A 21,912-nucleotide genomic window follows, 5' to 3' on the forward strand; every position below is an offset into this window, starting at 1 on the left:
AGTGTTCAATATATTTTTTAGAGAACGATCCTAAGATCATTTATAAGTTTTCTGTCAAATTTAATTTGAATCAATCAATCCAAATCAAAAGTACTCAAATTTGATTTTGAAAATTTTTCAAATCGGGTTCCTGTTCTTGGGAAGCAACCTAAAACATTTCCAACATGTTTCTAAGGCTTTTAAGAGCATATTCAGACCAATTCCAAGTAGTCCCGATCATCTTTGATCAAAAACTAAAACTTAGTTTGAATTGGTTAAAACAAAGTCAGTGTTATGTTTTTGTTTCATTCGATCCCATGAGGTATAAGAAAACTATTGACAAACTCCTAACACTTAATCAGACCTTAAAAATCAAAAGCATACTTTTTACTTCAAAACGGTTTGATTTGAATGAAACACATATCTATCGAATATATATTGGGATGATGTTATAAGTGATCATTGGGACTAGACGAAGCTCCTCATGCGTTTGGATCAAAGGATTAGAGCCCCAGTCGAAATCATCAAAACTACATTTTGAAATTCTTGACGTTCGACCGGGGGTTCAACCTGTGTTCAATTTCCGACCGAGAAAATCAAACCCTCCACTACACCCGACCGAAGAATTTCGCACCCGACTGAGAATTTCTAGCCTAGGACTCTACACTCGAATTAAATCTGAATTCATGTTTGATACAAGCTCATTATTAAAAATTAAGAAGAATTGAAGTAGGAGTTCTTGACAACCGACTATCTAAATTCTAGATTCAAAAAGAAAAACATGATTCCGCAAATACAAGGAAAGGATACCAAAACTGTCATCATCAGCAGCATTTATCTATTCACTCCAATATTTTTTATCATCATCATCATCACCATTCTTGCCATTGTCCTTCAAAGTGATCTTAAACCTGTTGACATCTTCAACGGCTGCGGCCCTGAACATGCCCAAATCGGTAGCACCAGAAACCATATGATAGCCTCTTGCCTTAATAGCTTCGGGGCGATCGTGAGGCATTGCGAATCCGCCCAAAAACGCTTTTCCACCGCCGAGCACCGCCTTCTCTGCCTTTCTCAAAACCTCCTTCACCTTCTTATGTCCTGGATCCCATAAATAACCCATGCTCGCGCTCAAATCCAACGGACCCATTTGAATACAATCTACACCCTCCACCGCTGCTATGTCTTCTATCTTTGACGCACCCTCCTCCGATTCCACCTGCCGCCGGACAAACATAATTATATGTACATCAGATTTAGTTCAATTCAATCTTTCTTATTCTCGTTTCCTTAATTATTATTATCGGGTTCGGGTTGGTAGGTTAGTGGGTTAGCGATATTAACCTAGATAGGTTCAGGATTTGCGATATTAACCTAGATAGGTTCAGGATTAGCGATATTAACCTAGATCGGTTCAGGGTTAGCGATATTAACCTAGATTTGAAATTGACCTGTTCATTGGTAATTTATACTTTTTTTCTATATTTCAGATAAACACAAAGTCTTACTTAAGCAGATTTGAGTGTACACCGGTCATTTAAGGTCAACCTGATTTTTTTACATTACCCTAACTTAACCTGTTTTTTTATTTGTGTTTGGGGTTGTGTTTTTGTGTCGGGTTAGAAAGAAATTGACCTATTTGATATGATCTCATGAACCCAACCCAACCCCATTACCGACAATTTATGAAACTGCTGGGTTTGACGGTTTAGTGTCGGCGATCAGCTAAATCCCCCGACCATGATTAAATTTTAAATATATATTATTTAGTTATAATTTATGACTAATGCCTATAATATTTTTCTTAATGATAAAATTTTCTTGATAAATTTTTAGCACTGAATATACGGATTAACCGACTAATCCAACCAATTTAAAAAACCGACCAAACCAACCAAACCGACAAATTTAGAAAACCGACCAAACCAACCAATTTTCTAACCGACCAAACCAACCAATTTAGAAAACCGACCAAACCAATCAATTTTCTAACCGACAAAACGAACCAAACCAACCAATTTTCTAACCGACCAAACCAACCAATTTAGAAAACCGACCAAACTAACCAATTTAGAAAACCGACCAAACCAACCAATTTAGAAAACCGACCAAACTAACCAATTTTCTAACCGACCAAACCATTTCTAACAAACTAATAAACCGAAACCAACCTCGAAATTGAACATTAGTAAATTGTTTGATATCCAACAAGATAAAAAGATCAATTATTTGTATCAATTTATTCTCAATACCCTATATCCAAACCTAATAAATTTAAACATTCATTAAAATTTTAATTAAACATATATTAATTTATAAATAATTTATATCAATTATAAACCCATAAATATAAAAACATAACTAAATTAATATATAATAACCATGAATGTAAAAATACCTGGCACATAACAAGAAGATCATCTTCATAATTATTAAGATAACCAGCATCAATCCCATAATCAGAAGCACGAACAATCGTATGAGCAGATCCTCTAATTCCTTTAGGTGGAAATCTACAATAAGAAACAGCTTTTCTCGCCAATTTAGGGTTATCAATCACAGGAAACATAATCCCTTGAGGACCCAAATCAAGAGCTTTCTTAGTCCAAGTCGGACAACTTTCCGGCAATCGGATAATAGCAGCAGTTCCGGCAGCGGCAAGTGCGTGTAAACAATGGAGTGCATCGGAAACTCCTCCGTGGCCGTGTTCCATATCGACGACGACATAATCGTAGCCGGCGAGACCGGCGATTTCGGCGATTGTTGGGGAGAATGAAAGGAGGAAGAGTCCGTATAGTGTTTCGCCGTTTTTGAGACGGGTTTTGAGAGATTTTGGAGATGGGTAGGTTTCTTCTGAACCGATTGGGGTTGTGGAAGAGGAGGAGGATCGGATTGGGGTGATTTGATTTAGGGTTTTGAGAATTGGGGGTTTAGGGTTTGGGAAATGGGCGATTGAAGGAGATGATGATGGGGGGTGGAAGAAAGATTGGTTTTTTAGGGTGGAGAGAGATGAGGATGGGGAGAGAGAGTTTAGTTTGGAGATTGACATTGTTGGTGAAATCATGGATGGGATGGATTGGATGGAAGAAGGAAGAAGAAGAAGTGGATCTATTTCTTGATGGAAAAGATATAATTTTTTGTTTTGGGGAGAATTGAAATTATATTTTATTTGTTATAGAATAAAAGTAATTTGTAGATCTAGTGAATTTGTTTTTTTTGTTTTAATTAGTTATTAATCTCTTCTTACCTAAAACTCTTATATGCTATCTAATGAATTAAAATTGTCATAAAACTTTTTTAATAATAATAATAATAATAATAATAATAATAAAATTTTAAAGAAAATTTATTACAAACATTGAAAAAGATTATTAAAATAATCAATTTAAACTAGAGCGGTAAACAAGTCAGGCATCGGGACTAGAGTTCGATTTGAATATTTATATTAGAATTCGATGTTACGCCTAGGGACTAGAGTTCGATTTGAGGATTTATATTAGAATTCGAAATTAGCTCGTATGTATTTTGTTGGAGTGAGGATCTCCTGTCTCAAGAGACTATCTCACTTGCTCCCAAGAGACTATCTCACTTGCTCCCAAGAGACTGTCTCACTTGCTGTCTCAAAGATCAAAACGATGTCGTTTTGATAAATGAGACAAATAAAAATTATATATATGACATAAACCCTCAACCTTAAATTTTAAACCCTAAAAAATTATATATATATATGACATTTTATTTTAATATTCAATTTTCTCTTTCCTCTCTGGGAGGAATGGGACGCAGATCCGAATTCTTTTATTGGGATCACGATTTGCTCGAGCTCTGCTCATTTAGAACTTAGAGGAAGGTTTCAGTCACATTAAGGAAACGAACATTTTTACGAGCCTCTAAACGAACGAACATTATTGCAAATGGACAAGCCAAATATTCTCAAAATCGTTATAGTCGAGATTCGAAAAATTAGCCAGCAAATCAATTAAAGTTAGTAATGACATAATAAAGTGAAATAGTAATATTTAAAACACTATTTAATTTACAGTTAAGAATAAATGTTTTAATAAAATAAAATAACTATATTAATACAAGTTTTAACATTCAAATATACATTTCTAATAACAAAATATTAATAGTAATATAAACAATGAAATAAACATTTTCCAAAAAAAAACAATGAAAAAAACAATAAGAAATAAATATATATATATTTATATAAAAGAATTTTGTCCAATATATGAAAAGTCTATATATGATAAAAATACAAAGTTTTTAACATTTAAATACATAATACTAGTAACACAATCTTTATAATAATATAAAGATTTGAAAATTAAGAAACATATATATGTAAGGTTGAACATGAATAGTCTATGACTAAAGCATTTTTTACTATTGTGACAAAAACATAAAGAAAATATTTGTTCTTAGTTGCATTCACTCATTCTAGTTCTTTGTATCTTCATCATCTTCATGATTATGCAGATTGAATGATGAAAAATGTTTTGCAGACTTACCAAAGAATTGAAAACCTTGAATGTCCCCATTTTTAATGCTTGTTTCAAGCTGCAATAGGGAAAATTAACCAACCATGGTCATATAATGATATAACATAAACAACCCATCAAGAAAATTGAATTGAAGGGTTCTTCTTCATCTTCACCTGGATGTGGATGATGCACAAGATAATACTAGCAATAGGCAACCAGCTATCTTCAGGTGATATAGACAAGTTTGACCTAATAACCCATCACAAAAAAATATATGAAATTAAATCAATCTTCAGGATTCTGCAAATGTAAAAACGCATTTCATCATGTTTTCTCATCTGGGTGTGAATCCGTAAGATTATGTTTGGAAACACATTGTATCTTAAACATAGTCTCGACCAAAGCCAAATTCAGATACTGGGCTATGAGAAAATTCCTTGAAAAGATCAGCAAACTCAACAATTTTCATGGTAATGGAACAGTTGGAGACTTGGAGCATCGAAGATTGGAGATTGCACGATTCCTGGTAAATCCTAGCCAACCACATTTAGGATAAAAGTTCATTTTGCTTCCTAAACTTGCATCATTCATAGGCAGTTTCACAACCATATTCTAATTCTAATTCAGATGCAAAAGTGATTCAAAATGAAGATTAGCAGGAGGTTTTCCCATAATCACATACAAAATATGAAAAATTAACCAGGATGTTCAGGCTAGCTTTCATACCTCGACTAATCCCCAGGGGAGGCTACCACAATAACAAACCACCAATGAATCAATGTAATCATGGTAAGCCTATAAACCAGACTCTTTTGGATGATCACCCAGACAATAACTTGGAAACGCAGGAGAAAGTACAACAAATGACCAATTTGGGTGGGGACTAGCAGACATACGAAGATAATCTAGCAGCTAGACGCGAGAACTCGCTTGATTGTCAAGATTAATATATAAGCTAAACTGAAACCAAGTTAGATTCGATTTGATTGAAGGATGAAGATTGATTGTGAGCTAGTAGCTAGACCAAAGAACACAAATCAGGAAATACAATGAAATGAAACCAGATAATCGAATTAGATAATAAAAGAAGATGAATTGCAGCCTGCAGGGTTTATCCATCTTCAATTAAGATTCATTTCTCCCTATTGAATCAAATGGGTATTCTTATCTCTTCTTCTATCTGATTCTAGTTACTCATCACATCTTGAGCAACTTGAATCTCAATCTCAATTGAAATTCGATCATTTAAGATAAAAAAAAAACAAATTCATTACAGAAGTTCTGAAATCAAACCTTAAATAAGGAGCAAGATAAACAAGAGCATAAACCGCATATCGAATTTTCCCAGTATCCAACCACGCAAACACCCAACTCTACAGAAAAGTAAACAAACAAAAAATACAGAATAAGGAAACCCTAACATACTTAAAACGAGAAGAAAACACTCACCATCCAGTTAAAGTAAGGGATGAGACTAATGATCCCCATAGCAGCAAACCTAGTGTCAGTTGAATCAATCAATGATTGATCTTCCTCCTCCTCTTCAATAGATGGAACGATCGGGAAAACGAACGAATTGAGAATGCAGCCACATATCGCCGCCGCAAATGGCGCGTCAAGTGACAGTTCTGCCCTGCATAGTCCTATTCTAGCCATTTTCCGGCGAGAAAACTACAAACAAACGTTCAAGGTGAAAAAGAAGAAGCGAAATCACGTATTTGAGTATTCTGAGAGGGATTACCAGGGTTGGATTTTGTTTTCGAAGACATGGATAGAAAGGTCTGAGATTTGAGGTTAGAGAAGGATTTAGAGAAGCGGTCGAGGGTTGAGAGAGGATAGTGAAAGAGTGCATAGCTTGATCGGAGCTGAAGCTGCGTTACCGGAAAAGCTTGTAAATTTCTTCGCCGGCGGCGAAGCAGACTAGAAGATTTTGGCTGTAAAGATTTTAAAAGTATAAATAAATAAATTATTTATATTATTGAATTTTCACTTATAAAAAAATGTTATCATTTTATTTGGGATTTTTTTTTTATATATATATATATATATATATATTAAATTTGTATGTATCTAAATTTAGCTCTCAATTTATAATTTTTCTAATCAACAACTTAAATTATTCTCAAAATATTTATATGCGGACCTATTATTTAAGTATAAATTGATATTTTTTCTTGTATTACATTCCCCTACAACTCCGCCTCTATTACAATGAATTGACCAAATATTAAAAAATTCAAACATCTCCGAGATATAGAGGTAGAAATTTATTAAAAGAATGACACTCCTTCATATAGGTTTGGAGTCCATGGATGAGAAGGGCTAGAAAAGCTTGAACTCAATTCTAGTGATGAATATGGGCTTCATTTTTTGTTATCTTATGGGCTCAGCTCTAATTTGAGTCATATTCATCTAGGAGTTGAGTCACATTCATCTAGGAGCCCAATCAAAGATTCATGGGGTATAGTATAAAATACCTTCATTTATCTTGTTCTTGGGAGAGAGTGTCTCAACCCACATGGCTCGATTATCATTTGGGAGGACATGCAAAAACCAGTTTCAGTCTCATTTCTCGAGGACAGATCCTGGTGTGTCCATGGCAGACTTAGCACGTTTGTGAATGAGCACGGAGGACACAATGCTAAGTCTCTATTTCAAAATCATTAAAGAAAGAATTCGATACAAATATGCACACAGTGCCGACCCACAATGTTGGGCTGCCTTAGACCCACATTTTTTAATTTATAAATACAAAATTTTTGTTTTAAATAAAGAGAAGATGAAAAGTGTGTACCTCGAACACTTTCGTTTGGAAATACATCATTTTCATTTATGATCTTAATTGGACCTCGAACAACTAACATTATCTTCATTTTGTCGTAAATACTTTCTCACATTCCCGGATCGTAGTTCACATCTTTAATAACACATTTATCTTCATAATCCTCGTTAATATCTTCCTCTTCCTCTTCCTCTTCCTCTTCCTCTTCCTCTTCCTCTTCCTCTTCCTCTTCCTCCATCAATACATTTTTTTCTTTTTCATTTTCTTCATTAATACCTTCATACTCATTTTTTCATTGATACATTGATCTCTAATATTATCCTTTGTAGGTGGTTCAAAATCTCATATTGAAAAGTATCATCTTCTTCATTATCACATTCATCTCTAATGACAATATTTTCTTCATCACTTATTTTTTTTATTTCTAATAGTGTCATTTTCTCTATCACTTATGTCTTCATCTCTAAGACTCGAACTCCAAGGAATAGAACTTTAATTTTTTGTATTGAATAATTTAGAAATCGAGCGCACCAATGATTTTGTCATGCATCATTTCGTCGTTTGATTCTTTTATTATAAGATCTAGAAGTTTGTTTTTGAAATGGACGAAACCTCACTCTATTTTGATTTATATTCTTCGTCATAACTCAAAAAATACATATATTAAAATAATTAATTTTTTATAAAAATTAACAAATAGTAATTCAACAAACATGTTATGACATTATTTATATATAACATAATTTTAAATCCTAATTTATAAACTTATAATCTAATAACTATTATATTAATTACTAGTTTCTAAGTAACGGGGATGAAGTATTTTAAAACTAAATTTCTAATTTCCTTGGATTATACTAAATAACTAAAATCTATCATAAGCATTAAGGATTAACAATAACATATTAATTACTAATTTACTAAATACCTAATTCAAAAAATCAATATAGTTATAATAAAATATTTAAGTATATAAATTAAAAGATGATTAAAAAAACAACCTTAGAAAATTTGAGAACTAATTCAAAAATTAGAAAAAATTTAATAAAGTTATAGTATATTATGTAGAATTTATAAGTATAAGAAGTTTATATAATTTATAAGAATATATATTAATTTAAGTAGTTTATAAAATTTTAAAAAATATATATTAAATTAAGAAATTAGGAAAGAATAATATAAAATAATTAGATTGTGATGGTCATACTTGAAAAGAAAAAGAAAAGTTAAAAAAGTTACTATTTAAAATGGTAAAAAATGTAAAAAATATCACAGTAATTTTTTTTTAAATAAGAATTGGGCTGCCTAGGGGTGGGTCTGCCCTAGCCCATGGACTTTTCGGGCTTGCCCCTGGGCCGGCCCTATATGCACACTAACTAGTAAGAAAATCCTATAAAGTCTGGAAGAACGAACGTATTTACTCAAAAATGTCGGGAACATTTCAGATGCCAACAAACACTATAACAGGCGACATTATTGCCCAAATTCCCAATAATGTCCCTTTTTTACACCTACAATAATGTCCCTTTTTTACACCTACATATTTCAAGCAAGATGACTTGATTTAAGACATACAGGATGGAAGAGTATAGCATCATTGTATTGTATAATTCATTATCCAACAACAAAAAAAATATTTAGTCACGTTTCTAAGAGGGAAATGTATTCCAAAAACAATAATAATTGAAATCCATTCATGATAATATTGGAGGGAAGCAGGCAGGAAAGGAATCAGATAAATTGGCATGAAAGACAAAAGTAGTCAATGAAAAATCTTTTCTATTTCTATCGAATCAACCAAGAAGTTAAAACTCAACTAATTTCAATCATTTTCTAAATAGACGTTAAGGCCCGTTTTTATCCTAGTGAATACAAGCATTTTCTTACGTTCTTTGTTTCTCTTGAAAAAATCGAGGAGTTTCGGAGGACCTGAATCGAACCTAATTTACAAAATATATATTTAAATGATCTGTAATATCGATTCGGAACCAATAGGTACCCAGACTCGAACTTGACCCAATTTTTTACAACTATTTATTTTTGACTTATTTAACTAATTTTAACTTGCTAATATATTTTTAGTTTTAAACTTAATTTGAATCAAATGAACAAAATTTTAATATTTTTATTCTCTTATTTTCAGTTTTTTCTGCCATAGAAATAGAAACGTAACAGTAAGATCTAAAAAAGTCATTTTAATTATATGAATTTCTTTCTGGCACTCAAAACCTATCAAACCGAAACCGATTTGTTCCGACCGAGAAATTACCTGGAACCGAAAATCAAACTAAATACCCGAACCGAATTCATTCAGTTTGATTTCTTCAGGTACCCAACACAACACCGAACAAATTATCATTTGACAAAAGAGGTCAAAAATAAATTTCAGTGGATAAATCAAAATTCATTTAGAGAAATGGAAATTGTAGTAAAAAATTAAAGTCATACAATATTAATAATCATCCATCTCTAATTAAAAAAAACAAGAGATAGAAAAATAAGACTCGACCTAAAATGACACTTTGTTTTCCCACAACTTAAACTATAAACAAAACTCAACTATATATATTATCAAACAACCCCACAAACAATTTGATATAAACTCTCATCAAATAAAATAGGAGAATTTTTTTTTGTTTGGAGTGTTATCATTGTTACTTCATTATAAAAAAATTTGCTTCCACATATTGTACCTAAAGGACAAATTGGGTGATGGTAATCATAATTAATTTGAATTATGAAGAAATTAAACTCATAATAATATTGTATTTTTTTACTTATAGCTTGACTTGATTTGTGTAAGTCTTTTTTTATGGCTCTTTTTCATGATAACTTTACTAAGTTTGCTAAAATAAACATTAATAAAATAATTTGATCCTTTTATACAAAAAAACAATTTAATCGTGTCCTAGTACCCTACACATTATTTGTTTAAACATGGCCCATCCATGCAATGGGATGACACAACCCAAGTCTTGCAAGGCTTATAAACATGCAGGAGTGGATCCATGTTAGGAGTGAGTTCAGAACAATTCGGAAAAAAAAAAACATGAACTGAGTTCGTGTGCTCGATATAAAAAAATCACCTGAGTATAGCACAAGATTGCATTTCTCTTGCTGCCATGGGTCAACTTGTGAACAAGGTAAATCCAATGGGAACAAAAAAAATGGTACCACATTGAATCTTGCTCATTTGCTTGATCATTGAATTGAATGTTGTAAGTGATCTATTGGAGATAGCATGCAGTCGAGAATGAATATATAAAGTGTTTAGCGAGAAAACAAGCAAGGAATTTAGCACATTAGCTAGCGCAAAATTTGTTGCGCCACAAGCAGAGTTTTCTATTTGCTATGTAAACCAGTCTTCTTGACTTAAGTCAGACCGTCCAAGGATTCCCCCAAGCTTGTAGTTGGTTAAAAATGTGACATACTTTTTTTTTCTTTAAAAAAACAATTTAATTCACTATTTAATTTTATAATCCAAAAAATTTGGCAAAACTTAATTAAGTTCATCTAATTGTGTTTATAATTTATTTTTTTTAAATTCATCTCAATTTTTTTTTAAACTCACCGAACCATAATTCATAGATCCACCTAATTAATAAACATGCATATGTGGCTTACACAAAAGGTACCGACTCGATATGTCAACTTAGTTCATGTTTGGCAAAGACATCGAGAGTTCGACAAAGAACATGTTTCATTGATACATGTCAATAATGGTCCAAGTTTGTTATTGATGATAAGTGTTCAATTCTTCATTTTTATTCTAAAGATTGTTTTGTAGTAAATTTACAAGAATACAAAAAACTTCAAACATTTTTTATTTTTATATATTATTTATCTTATTATCCACATGTTCAAAGAATGGGTAGTGGCCCTAGTATGAGTCATGACTTATCCCTTTAAAGAAAAGAAAAAAAGAATTAATGGTACTCGAATATACTTTAATTATTGAATATGCGCATGAGATCAAATGAGATAAAGTCACAATAATAATGCATTCTTTGTCACCTTCAAAGTTCCCTTATCTTTGGAGGGTACTCATTTACTTTTCTTTCTTTCTTTCTCGTGAATTTAGTAGATAAGGCATTCAAATTTTATAATAAGAGGTCATAATAATGAACATCACCATACTATATATCATATACCATATATTGCTATAGAGAAATCGAAGAATTAAAAAATAAAATTTAGTCATATTTTGTTAAGTTACTCACCTAGGCCAACATATATATAACTTATTATTTAATTTAATATTTAAAAAAATTAGAATTATATATAAAGTTTTCTCTTTACTAGTACACCTATGTTGGTGCAATATCAAGATTTGAACCATTAACCACAATATTTATTAACATAAGTTATTTTTTTAATTATAAATTAATAATTTAATATATATACAAGTTAAAAAAAATATTAGTATTTATTTTTAAAAAAGTTATTTAATATTTAATATGTCAAATTATATGTTTCAATATATTAAATTTATTAATTAATATATATAAGAGTATAATAGTTTGAACTTATTTTTAAGATATTAATTTTATATATTAGAGTCATGTGTAAGATCATTGTCATTGGTAGGTTTATTAGCGGGAATCATAAATTAACTCGCAAATATTGTATTTTTTTAATTGTGTTTATTGTTTATTTTACTCTAAAAGCTAGTTTGATGTTGAAATTATTATCATATTATAAATTTCTATTATATTTTATTTATTTTTTAACCATTGAATGACTTCTTTCATTAATTAATATATTAAAATATTATTATTTTATTTTTATAAATTTTAAATAAATAAAAAATCTAAATCTAAAATAACCCAATTCTAAAACAAGCTCTAACTTTTAAAATGAAAAAAAGATTTGTGTAAGAAAAAATAAACAAGTTCATGGTATATGTATTGATTATGTATTTTTTTTCATCTTATCTTTATTAAAAAGAAAAAAAAAAGTATTAATCACAAAGTTCACGTGAGTGGCATACCCATTTTACCAAACTAGATAAGGAAAGAGTAGGTGGATAGATAATGACCCTTTGACAATCCATTTCCTCATGCATGGGTGTTCTAGAACTTGTTTGAATAGTAATTAAATGATTAAATTAAGCATTTTTATTATTATTTTCAAATATTATAAGAAAATAAAATAAAAATATTTCAATAGTTTAGTTATAATTTGATTCTTGAATGAATAAGGTTCCAAATAACTTTGGATAATAAATTATTTGTAAGTAGATAGTCAAATATGTATAGATAAGAAATGAAAACAATAGTTCAATTTCTTGATAAAATTAAAATAGTTAAATTTTATTTGGAAAAAAATATTAAATCACATCACATTGAATTTATTAATTAAAATATTATTTATTTTATTATTATATATTAATATTTTTAATTTTTTATCAAAAACAAATACCATGTCCTCAAAATCATCATAAATAATCAGGTTATTACTATAACTTAAATTCGAACAAGTCCAAACAAAGTTTAAAGGATTATTTTTAGGTAGGTTATAAGTATGATTAATATTTTGGATGAGAGTTACAACTATAAAAATAATAATAGTGGGCGGTAATTTGGTGTCATAAATTATGTCAAGAATGATGTGAAAACCCGTGATTTAATTTAAATATAACATGAGGAGATAAATTCAAATTTTCAAGTCCAATCATGTGTTACCACATCATTCTCGACATCATTTATAATATCAAATTCTCACTCCCTGTCATTACTCAAAATATAATATTTTTCTCAAATAAAATAGAATCAAACAATCCCTATGACATTCTTCATTTCCAAGACTACTAAAATATGGTAATTTAATATATTGTTGGTAAAAGATTGAATGGAAGAATTGGTTGGAGAGAAACGTGTACCCGATTCATTTGTGTTGATGAATGTGGTTTAGATTTAGGGTCAAATTGGAAGTGGGTTTCAATTTGGCTTTGTAATCTCATTAATATTTTCCAATTTCCAACCCATCTTTAATTTGTACATTTAGTAGTCTTTTTAGTCTTTATGATAAATGTATGAATTTTCCAAGAATAAAGAGAGAACTTCCATCCTCTTTATTTTGAACTTGATCTTTAGACTATTCCATGTTTATCTTTTTACTAAAAGACTAATTGTTTTTCAACTTTTGTAAAAAAAAAATTAATAAATATAATTACTATTATAAACTCATAATTGGTAAGACTTCACAATTGATTGTCAATACTAAGCAAAAATCTAATATTTGAAATTTCTAAATCAATGTGGTGATTGTCTTATTAAAGTTAAGTAAGAAAATTGACCACTATTTTAGCAAAAAAAGAAAAACAAATGGACCACTATATATGGAGAATTAGAGATATATACAAAATGGATTTGTTTAATTCAAATTCTTTGTTCTAATCTTTACAAACATTTTATCTCCCTTAATTAAACAATAATTTAATCTTATTATATATATCATAATAAAACCAAATTACCATAAATTATTCTAAACAATTTTATAATAACCTAAAAATTAATACTAATAATTATTTATACCAAACAAAATATAGTAATTTTAATAAAATAAATATATTTTTTTGCATTTTTCTTTTGTTAAATTATGTCTAATTGGGTTACTACTTATTATGGGTAAATCAAGATTTATGACATATCCTTTTAAACATGATAATTTTTACTTCTTATTAATAAAAGCTCGTTTGATTCAATTTATAATTTTTATGTTTAACTTTTGCGTAATAAACTAACTTAAAAAATTATGATAAAAAACACAACTTTTTCTTTATCCAAATAAGCTGAATATGAATATAAGTTAAATCATATTTACTCTAAAATTATAGAAAATGATGTTTTATCTTAACATTTTAAGCATCATTAACTTATTATTTAAGTAAAATTTATAAATAAATAAATTTTAAAAAATCATATTATTGATATAACTACAAAATTTTAAAAATATCGTTAATCAAAATCATCATTCTGTTCAAATTTGATAATTTTTTTAGAATTAAAAGAAAACTAGCATGACATCCTGCAACCGTGAATCATCGTTTAAATTCAAAATCATCACTCCGACCATAGACCATCGTTTAAACTCAAAACCATCACTCCGCTAAAATTCGATAATTTTTTTAGAATTAAAAGAGAACTAGCATGAAAACTTATAGTCAAAGACCATCGTTTAAACTCAAAGCATTTTTAGATGAAATCGAACCCGTGACATTTTTGGTTTCGTAGGCCAACTCTTATCGTTTAGCTACCTTGATAGATTAAATTAGTGATATTATGTAGATAATATAACGAAAGTTGAAATTATTACGACAATATCTCGTTTTTTATAATTTTAACGAAAAACATAAAAATTTGAATTTCGCGATAAAGAATATTATATTATTATTATTTTTTAAAATATTTGTGTATATAAACCAACCTCTCCTTCATCTTAACACCACCATCTTCAACTTCTCTTTCTCTATCTATTCCCTGCAATGGAGAAAACCGACGTGATTTTCTCTCACGGCAAGAAACGTTCAATTTCCGACGACATCTTAACTCGCGACGATTACAATCTCCACATGAGGAAATCATCACTAACAATGGAGGATCCAGCGGCAGCGTTAGCAAATTCCCGTCACGAATTCGGCGAACACGGCGGCGTAAACATGTCAATCGAAGCATCCGCTACCTTCACCGTAATGGAACCTGAAACTATGCGTCGTATGTTCACCGGCGAATTAGGCGCCGATCGGGATTTCTACATCTACAGTCGACATTTCAATCCAACTGTCCTCAATCTCGGCCGTCAAATGGCCGCAATCGAAGGAACTGAAGCCGCATACTGCACCGCTTCAGGTATGTCCGCGATTTCGTCGGCTCTACTTCAAATCTGTACCAGCGGTGGTCATATAGTAGCTTCGAGATCGCTTTATGGAGGAACGCATACTCTGTTGACGAATTTCTTACCTCGCGTTTGTAACATTACGACTACGTTCGTAGATCTGAGAGATTTGGAAGCGGTTAGTGATTCGATTGTGGAAGGGAAGACGAATGTGCTTTATTTTGAATCGGTTTCGAATCCGACTTTGACTGTTGCTAATGTACCGGAGCTTTCTAGGATTGCTCATGATAAAGGAGTTATGGTGGTGGTGGATAATACTTTTGCTCCGATGGTGTTGTCTCCGGCGAGACTTGGAGCTGATGTTGTTGTTCATAGTATTTCCAAATTTGTTAGCGGTGCTGCTGATATAATTGCAGGTAATTGATTAATCATAATCTCTCTTTATTGATTGTTGCCATTGTTGATTGATTAGGGTTCTTTGAAGATGATATTTGATGATAATGGTGAAAGGTATTGGAATCTCATCATTTTGTTTTTATTTGCATTTTGGAATGATGTGTATGATCAATTGATCATATCTAATGAGGCCAAACTTAACCCACACATCCATTTTTTTTTGTTCTTTTATGAAAATCGTATATCATATCAAAATTTTTGATAGAAATATATCGAAATCTCGGTATACACGAGTAATATACCAAAAAGATTTTGGTACGTGTTATAAGTATTATACATTTAATACAAAAAAAAAAGAATATGGTATAATCTTTATTATATTGTATCGCTTTTTTTGGATATACTAGAAAGATGATATTTTTGATGTTTTACATTAACTAGCTACAATCAATCATATAGTTATATGTGAATTATCGAAAATATTGATAATTTTATCGATCTATATAAAAGGGTGTTAATTCAGGTTGAGTTTTTGGTTTGGGTTCTCGGATTTGGGTTAGATCACACAAAACCGATTTTGATATGATTATTAACCAGGTTAACCATGTTCACATTATTTTGATTCGAACTAAAGAATACATTACCCTAATATTGTTATTTAATGTTTGGTTCGGATTGTATTTTCGTGTCGAGTCGGAGAGTCGGAATTTGTTGAATGTACTATCTTTCTTTAATTTTTTTTAAAAAAAATACTAATATTGTTATTTTTTTGGAATTTTTATATTTATTTATTATAAGCTTTTAAATGTCTACAAATCTTCATCCATTATCCTCAACAGATCTTAATTTCTGAAAACTCTATTTATTTATTTATTTATTTATGTTTAGATGATATTAATTTTATTTATCCTCCTAATAAAAAATATAATAGTTTGTTTGATTTTGGGTTATTTTAATTTTCTATGAGTTGTTTAATTAAAAAATATATATTTATTCTATTGTTTTCAATTAATAGGAGCTGTATGTGGGCCGGCAAGCTTTATAAACTCCATGATGGACCTCAACGAAGGTACTCTAATGCTACTAGGCCCAACAATGAACCCAAAAGTAGCATTTGAGTTATCTGAAAGAATCCCACATTTGGGCCTTAGAATTAAAGAACATTGCAATAGGGCCATGGTCTACTCAACTCGAATGAAGAAACTTGGGCTGAAAGTTATCTACCCTGGGCTCGAAGATCACCCGGACCATGTCCTTCTAAAGTCCATATCCAACAAGGAATATGGTTTTGGTGGTTTACTCTGTCTCGACATGGAGACGGAGGAACGAGCCAACAAGCTCATGAACATTCTTCAGAATGTGACTCAGTTCGGGTTCATGGCTGTTAGTTTGGGGTATCATGAAACGCTAATGTCGTGCTCGGGAAGTAGCACGAGTAGTGAGTTGAGCCCTGAGGCGAAGGAATTGGCGGGGATCTCTCCAGGACTTGTGAGAATGTCGATTGGGTATAGTGGGACTCTTGAACAGAAGTGGAGCCAGTTTGAGAAGGCGCTTTCGAAAATGAATGAGTCGGGTTTCATGCTAAAAAAGAATTGAATTTGTAATGTTATGTTTTAATTTTGTCATTGTAAAAGTAGATTCTCTTTGTTGTTTTGTTGCTTTGACGATGGAATGAATTATGAATGTTGTTTGGTAATGTAAATAAATTAACTTCTTTTTTTGTTTTAAAAGGATAAAAAAAATTAAAAAATATTAACTTTTTATTTTTCTAAAAACAATATTTTTTTTCAAGAAACCCAATGAAAAATTAAATGACTTATTTTTAAGCATCAGTAATAATAGACTAGAACCTAAACATTGTTAATAAAAATAGAATCATTGTAAAATTATTTTCTCTTGAATTCCATTATTATGACTTCACCAACTAGACTATTATTTATGTACTATATTGATTGATAAAAAAAATATGGATTATTTAACTTTTACGGATAATCTTTTTAAACTTTATTGAATATTTAAAATTTAAATTTAATAAAGTATAGTATAAGTATTTTAATATTTTAAACAATAAAATTAAGATATTTAATTATTAGAATAATAAATATTTAAAGAAAAACAAGAGAAATTCTATAGAACTAGTTTGTTTGACAAGAATTTTTAAGGTTTTACCTAATTATTTTAAAATAATTTATATATTTTGTTATTAACTAGATTTATTTATTGTTTATTTAATGTAGCACGATATTCTATAGTTATGATTTCCAATTTCATTTAGAATATTTTAAGAAAGGACATTTATTTTATTTTTTTTGTAAACCATTTTTGTCAATTGAGCATTAGTGTAGTAACTAAAAAATGTTAAAATACGTTTCTTTTATTTAAATTTTAAATATAAAAAAATATAATAATTAAATTAATGAAAAACCCAAATAACCTATTTTATTTTTTTATCAAACAAAATTTTGTTTAGACAAAATTATAACAAACTCCACATAAACCAATATCAAACAAGTTCAATGTAAACATTTTTAAAAGTTTGAATTGAATTTAGCTGGCTAAATAGGATAGAGTAGGTAGGTTTTATTAATAGTTATTTATTTCAATTTATAATAATAATATAATGATTGTTGTTGGTATTATTAATTAATAAATAATGGTTAAAAATAATGGTTGTTTTTTGTGTTGTTTTGAAGTGAAAAAAGAGAATCTTCATTGAAATCAAAAGTCTTTTTACTTGTTGGGTGACGCAAAAAAGTGGGTCTCCTCTCACCCTGCTTTTCAACTGCTCCTCCTTTTTCCCAAATCATAATTCTCACTCTTTTTTATACAATTTGTCCATTTCTATATTTTAAAATTTTAAAAATTTCAATTTTATAAATTAATATTCTCAATTTAACTTACAAAATGTGTAATCTAATATTCAAAATAAAACAATTTAAACATATTAAAATAATTTATTATGTATGAAGTAAATAATTTAATAATTTAATAGTGTATGAAAATTTGGGTCTTTGTTTATTAATTAAACAGTGCTATATTATAGCCTCTCAAAAAAAAAACACAGTAACCCTAACATTGACCAAGACAACCAGTCTTTCCCAGTATTAATAGGCTTTTTAATGTATAATAATTTGTTTTTTTTTTCAATTCTAAACGTTATATTATTATTATATAAGAGGACAGCAAACTTGCATTATACATCACTTTCAAGTTGCTATTTTATTTATTTCTTTTTTTTGGTTTTGAAAGGGACTAAAGTATTTACTATTAAAAAAATCTTAATTAATAAAAAGTGTGAGAATGATTATATTGGGTTGGGTTAGTTTTTTTAAATATATAATCAACAACTTGTTTAATTATTATTGAAAATTTTTGTTTGATAATAAAAGTTAAGTTATTTAGGAATTTTTTAGAATAAATTATCAAAATGTCATTAATATTTTAACTTAATAAATTAAAATAAGAGTATTGGTGTTTCAATTGATAAATTAAATGTTTTAATGATTAATATTAGGGAGGACAATTTTGAACCTACACGAAAATACAACCCGGACTGAATATGAAAATATCATGTTAGGGTCATGTATTTTTTGTTCGGATCAAAATTCTGTTTAACCTGATTAATAATCAGGTCGACCTGAAATGACACAAATTAGACCCGATAATTCGTTTATAAGTTTTCTTTTGTTGAGTTTTGTGTTATTCTTTTCTATTCATCCACTCATTTTCTGTTGTGAATTTTTTTGTGAAGAGAATTTGTGATTTAACTTCATTTTTGTTTTGTTTGATGTTATTTTAATTTGAAACAGTGATATGTAAATTCAGTTTGGTTCGAGTTGAGATAGATAAATGGTCTGGTTAGGCTCGAGTCAATCACAATAGAAAGAAGTTTCAAATTTTATTAATATTATCTTTTATAGACTACTTATGTTCTAGCTTTCAAACAAATGTTTCTTTAATTTTATTTTGTGATATTTTATATTTTATTTTAAAGTTTAAACTAATTTCAAAATCATAACTCTATTCAAATTAAACCGTTTTTAATAATAAATATAACTTAATAAAATTGAAATTTTGAATGTAGTTAGATATGATATAGCTAGAAATAAGGTGGAAATATCTGGAAAGTAAGACGAAACAAACATGCCCTTAACGTTGTTTGGTCCCTTTTATGGCTCTGTAAACAAGGCCTCCTGCGGGTAGTAGAAACAGAAGCCTATGCCTATAAAACCTGGATTCCTATTTTACGTAAAACATTCATTATTCTATTTTCTTAATTAATTATTAAATTGATTTTAAATTTTTTCACTTATTTTATTTAAACTCAAAATTTATTTTTTATAACTTAAATATAAAATATTTAATTAACCTGAATATAATGCTTTATTCAGTTTATTTTTAAATAAAAAATAATTAATGTGAATAAATATATGTCAAAATGATTAAAATAATAAGTTTTTATTTTCATTTTTTTACCTAATCAAATATCATTTTATATTTGTTTATGTAGATATGTATAGTTGATATATATAGTATTTTGTGGAATAGGGTTTGATTCTGTAAACGGTTCGGTACGAATGAATAAATTTTGAACAAAAGGATTGGAACTCGCTGATAAAAAATGAGAGAAAATCAAAGCAATGCCAAGAGCTCCGTCAATCCGTTGTTCATCGATAGACGAAACTCTTTCTTTATAATCTCACGCCAGATACAACAAAGGATGTGAATCAAAGCGCTTAGCGCCCAGAGGAGCAAAGCTCATTTTCTTGTAAAGCTGGGCATAAAAAAAGGCTGGTAGGTTAAAAACGGACTCAATATATTAATCAAAATATTTTTATTTTAAAAAATATATTTTAAAATTATATATTCATATTTTTCAAAATGAATTACCAAAAAAAAGAAATCACTTTAAAATCCATTCATTAACATAATTTTTTAAAATAAATCAATGTTTATTTAAATAACACCTAACCATCTCAGAGTTAGTTTGATGTGAATTTGTTGAATTATTATTTTTTTTTAATTTTACCCTGTTTTTTTATAAATGGTTTTTTCTTCATCTAAAATACTCGTAGGCCTTGTTTGATATTAGTTTATTATAATAAACTCAGATTATTTGAATGATATTAAATGGTGTTGATTTTGAGAAAAATAATCTTTTTTTTAGTAAAAAATTTAAAATGTATGTTCTAAAAAAAAAATTAAAATGTATTAATGTATGTTGATAAAATAAATTTATTTTTTAAAATAAAAAATATTTTAATATTTTAGTTAATTAATTCAAAATTTAATTTGACTAAAGATAATGGTAATGTTTAATTAAGATCGATTTTTTTTTATAAAACCTATTATAACAAACTCTTATCTTATTTTTATAAATTTTAAATATAAAAAGACATTTTATTAATTTAATAAATTTAAAATTCAAATAATATTTTTTTACAAAATCTCCAAAACCCATCTCAATATGGAACTAGTCCTTAATATAAACAATTTATTTATTATATTTAATAATAAATAAATAAAAATAATTATTATTTGGTTTGATTATCCTCATTATTTAGGCATCATCATCCTTCCTTCTTCTCTGATCACCTTTATACTTTCTCTCTCTCACCTCTCTCCCTCTCTCTCTTCCGACCGATTGTTAAGGTTTCATCCAGAAGAAAAATGGCGGAAGCTTGAATCTTTTGAGGGGAATGTTGTCCGGCTCGAGGCCACAAAACAATAGATCAAACTCTCAGATGAATCAAATCTATCTATTGATCTTGATCTTGTCTTGATCTTGATTTTGATGATGATGATGAAGAAGATGAAGATCATCATGGTTTTGTGTCGTCGGACCAGGCTTCATTCCCCCCAATTGCTGCTTCCGATCATCTTCTTCGACCTAATTCATCTTCACAATCTCTGAAAGATGAACTCAGATCTATAATATATTATCCATATTTATACTGTTTATTTGCAGATTGGTGTAATGATGAAAGATCTTGACTTCATTTTTTTTCAGGTGAAGAAGAACATGTATTTGTAATCATTACTAAATCATTTGGGTATTTTTTTTCTTGTCAGTCTTGTGTTTTTTTGTTTAGATCTGATTAAACATCATGATGACTTTAGGAATCTCTTTTATATTTAGATTCTTGTTTCTTTCTCTAGGGTTTCTACTATTTTCCTGATTATTGTTTCAGATCTTGGGTTTCAATTTTTTTAATTTGTTGTTTTTTGCAGATGAAGATGGTCTGTTGAAGATCCAAGTGCAAAACCATTGTAAGGGTATTTGAATCTATATTGAGTTGTTCTTTTTGAGAATCTTTGTTGATGTTTCTTGAAATTTGACAATGTTTTTGTTAATTTGTATGGATTAGGGCTAGGTTTGTTGTGTTTGAGAATGTGAGATTTGATGATATCTGGGTTTTTTTTTGTTTTGTT

At 29.1% G+C, this 21,912-nt stretch overlaps 3 protein-coding genes across 3 annotated transcripts; 1 reads left to right on the forward strand and 2 right to left on the reverse strand.

Moving 5' to 3' along the window:
• Positions 1 to 662: 662 nt before the first annotated feature.
• Positions 663 to 3,129, reverse strand: LOC124942556 (2-keto-3-deoxy-L-rhamnonate aldolase-like). The gene is made up of 2 exons (XM_047483083.1): positions 2,378 to 3,129; positions 663 to 1,198 (listed from the first exon to the last, which is right to left on the reverse strand). Exons 1-2 carry the CDS (start codon positions 3,041 to 3,043, stop codon positions 818 to 820), a joined length of 1,047 nt encoding a protein of 348 aa, XP_047339039.1. The 5' UTR covers positions 3,044 to 3,129; the 3' UTR covers positions 663 to 817.
• Positions 3,130 to 4,190: 1,061 nt separating this feature from the next.
• LOC124942601 lies at positions 4,191 to 6,388 on the reverse strand. The gene is made up of 5 exons (XM_047483133.1): positions 6,208 to 6,388; positions 5,916 to 6,137; positions 5,760 to 5,839; positions 4,640 to 4,715; positions 4,191 to 4,542 (listed from the first exon to the last, which is right to left on the reverse strand). Exons 1-5 carry the CDS (start codon positions 6,316 to 6,318, stop codon positions 4,423 to 4,425), a joined length of 609 nt encoding a protein of 202 aa, XP_047339089.1. The 5' UTR covers positions 6,319 to 6,388; the 3' UTR covers positions 4,191 to 4,422.
• Positions 6,389 to 14,705: 8,317 nt separating this feature from the next.
• Positions 14,706 to 17,202, forward strand: LOC124941802 (methionine gamma-lyase-like). Its single transcript, XM_047482154.1, has 2 exons — positions 14,706 to 15,500; positions 16,496 to 17,202. The coding sequence occupies exons 1-2, from the start codon at positions 14,735 to 14,737 to the stop codon at positions 17,074 to 17,076; spliced, it is 1,347 nt and encodes a 448-aa protein (XP_047338110.1). The 5' UTR covers positions 14,706 to 14,734; the 3' UTR covers positions 17,077 to 17,202.
• The last annotated feature ends 4,710 nt before the right edge of the window (positions 17,203 to 21,912 follow it).

The sequence above is a fragment of the Impatiens glandulifera genome, chromosome 6 (assembly GCF_907164915.1).
Source record: "Impatiens glandulifera chromosome 6, dImpGla2.1, whole genome shotgun sequence".
NCBI lineage: Eukaryota > Viridiplantae > Streptophyta > Magnoliopsida > Ericales > Balsaminaceae > Impatiens > Impatiens glandulifera.

What these genes read in the sequence shown, in the direction of transcription:
- LOC124942601 (XM_047483133.1), bottom strand. Translation starts at nt 6,318, where the DNA reads ATGCACTCTTTCACTATCCTCTCTCAACCCTCGACCGCTTCTCTAAAT. An exon ending in GAAAACAAAATCCAACCCTG is followed by an intron (nt 6,138 to 6,207) that starts GTAATCCCTCTC and finishes GTTTGTTTGTAG; the next exon opens with TTTTCTCGCCGGAAAATGGC. An exon ending in TGTGCATCATCCACATCCAG is followed by an intron (nt 4,543 to 4,639) that starts GTGAAGATGAAG and finishes TCCCTATTGCAG; the next exon opens with CTTGAAACAAGCATTAAAAA.
- LOC124941802 (XM_047482154.1), top strand. Translation starts at nt 14,735, where the DNA reads ATGGAGAAAACCGACGTGATTTTCTCTCACGGCAAGAAACGTTCAATT. An exon ending in TGCTGCTGATATAATTGCAG is followed by an intron (nt 15,501 to 16,495) that starts GTAATTGATTAA and finishes TTCAATTAATAG; the next exon opens with GAGCTGTATGTGGGCCGGCA.
- LOC124942556 (XM_047483083.1), bottom strand. Translation starts at nt 3,043, where the DNA reads ATGATTTCACCAACAATGTCAATCTCCAAACTAAACTCTCTCTCCCCA. An exon ending in ATCTTCTTGTTATGTGCCAG is followed by an intron (nt 1,199 to 2,377) that starts GTATTTTTACAT and finishes GTCCGGCGGCAG; the next exon opens with GTGGAATCGGAGGAGGGTGC.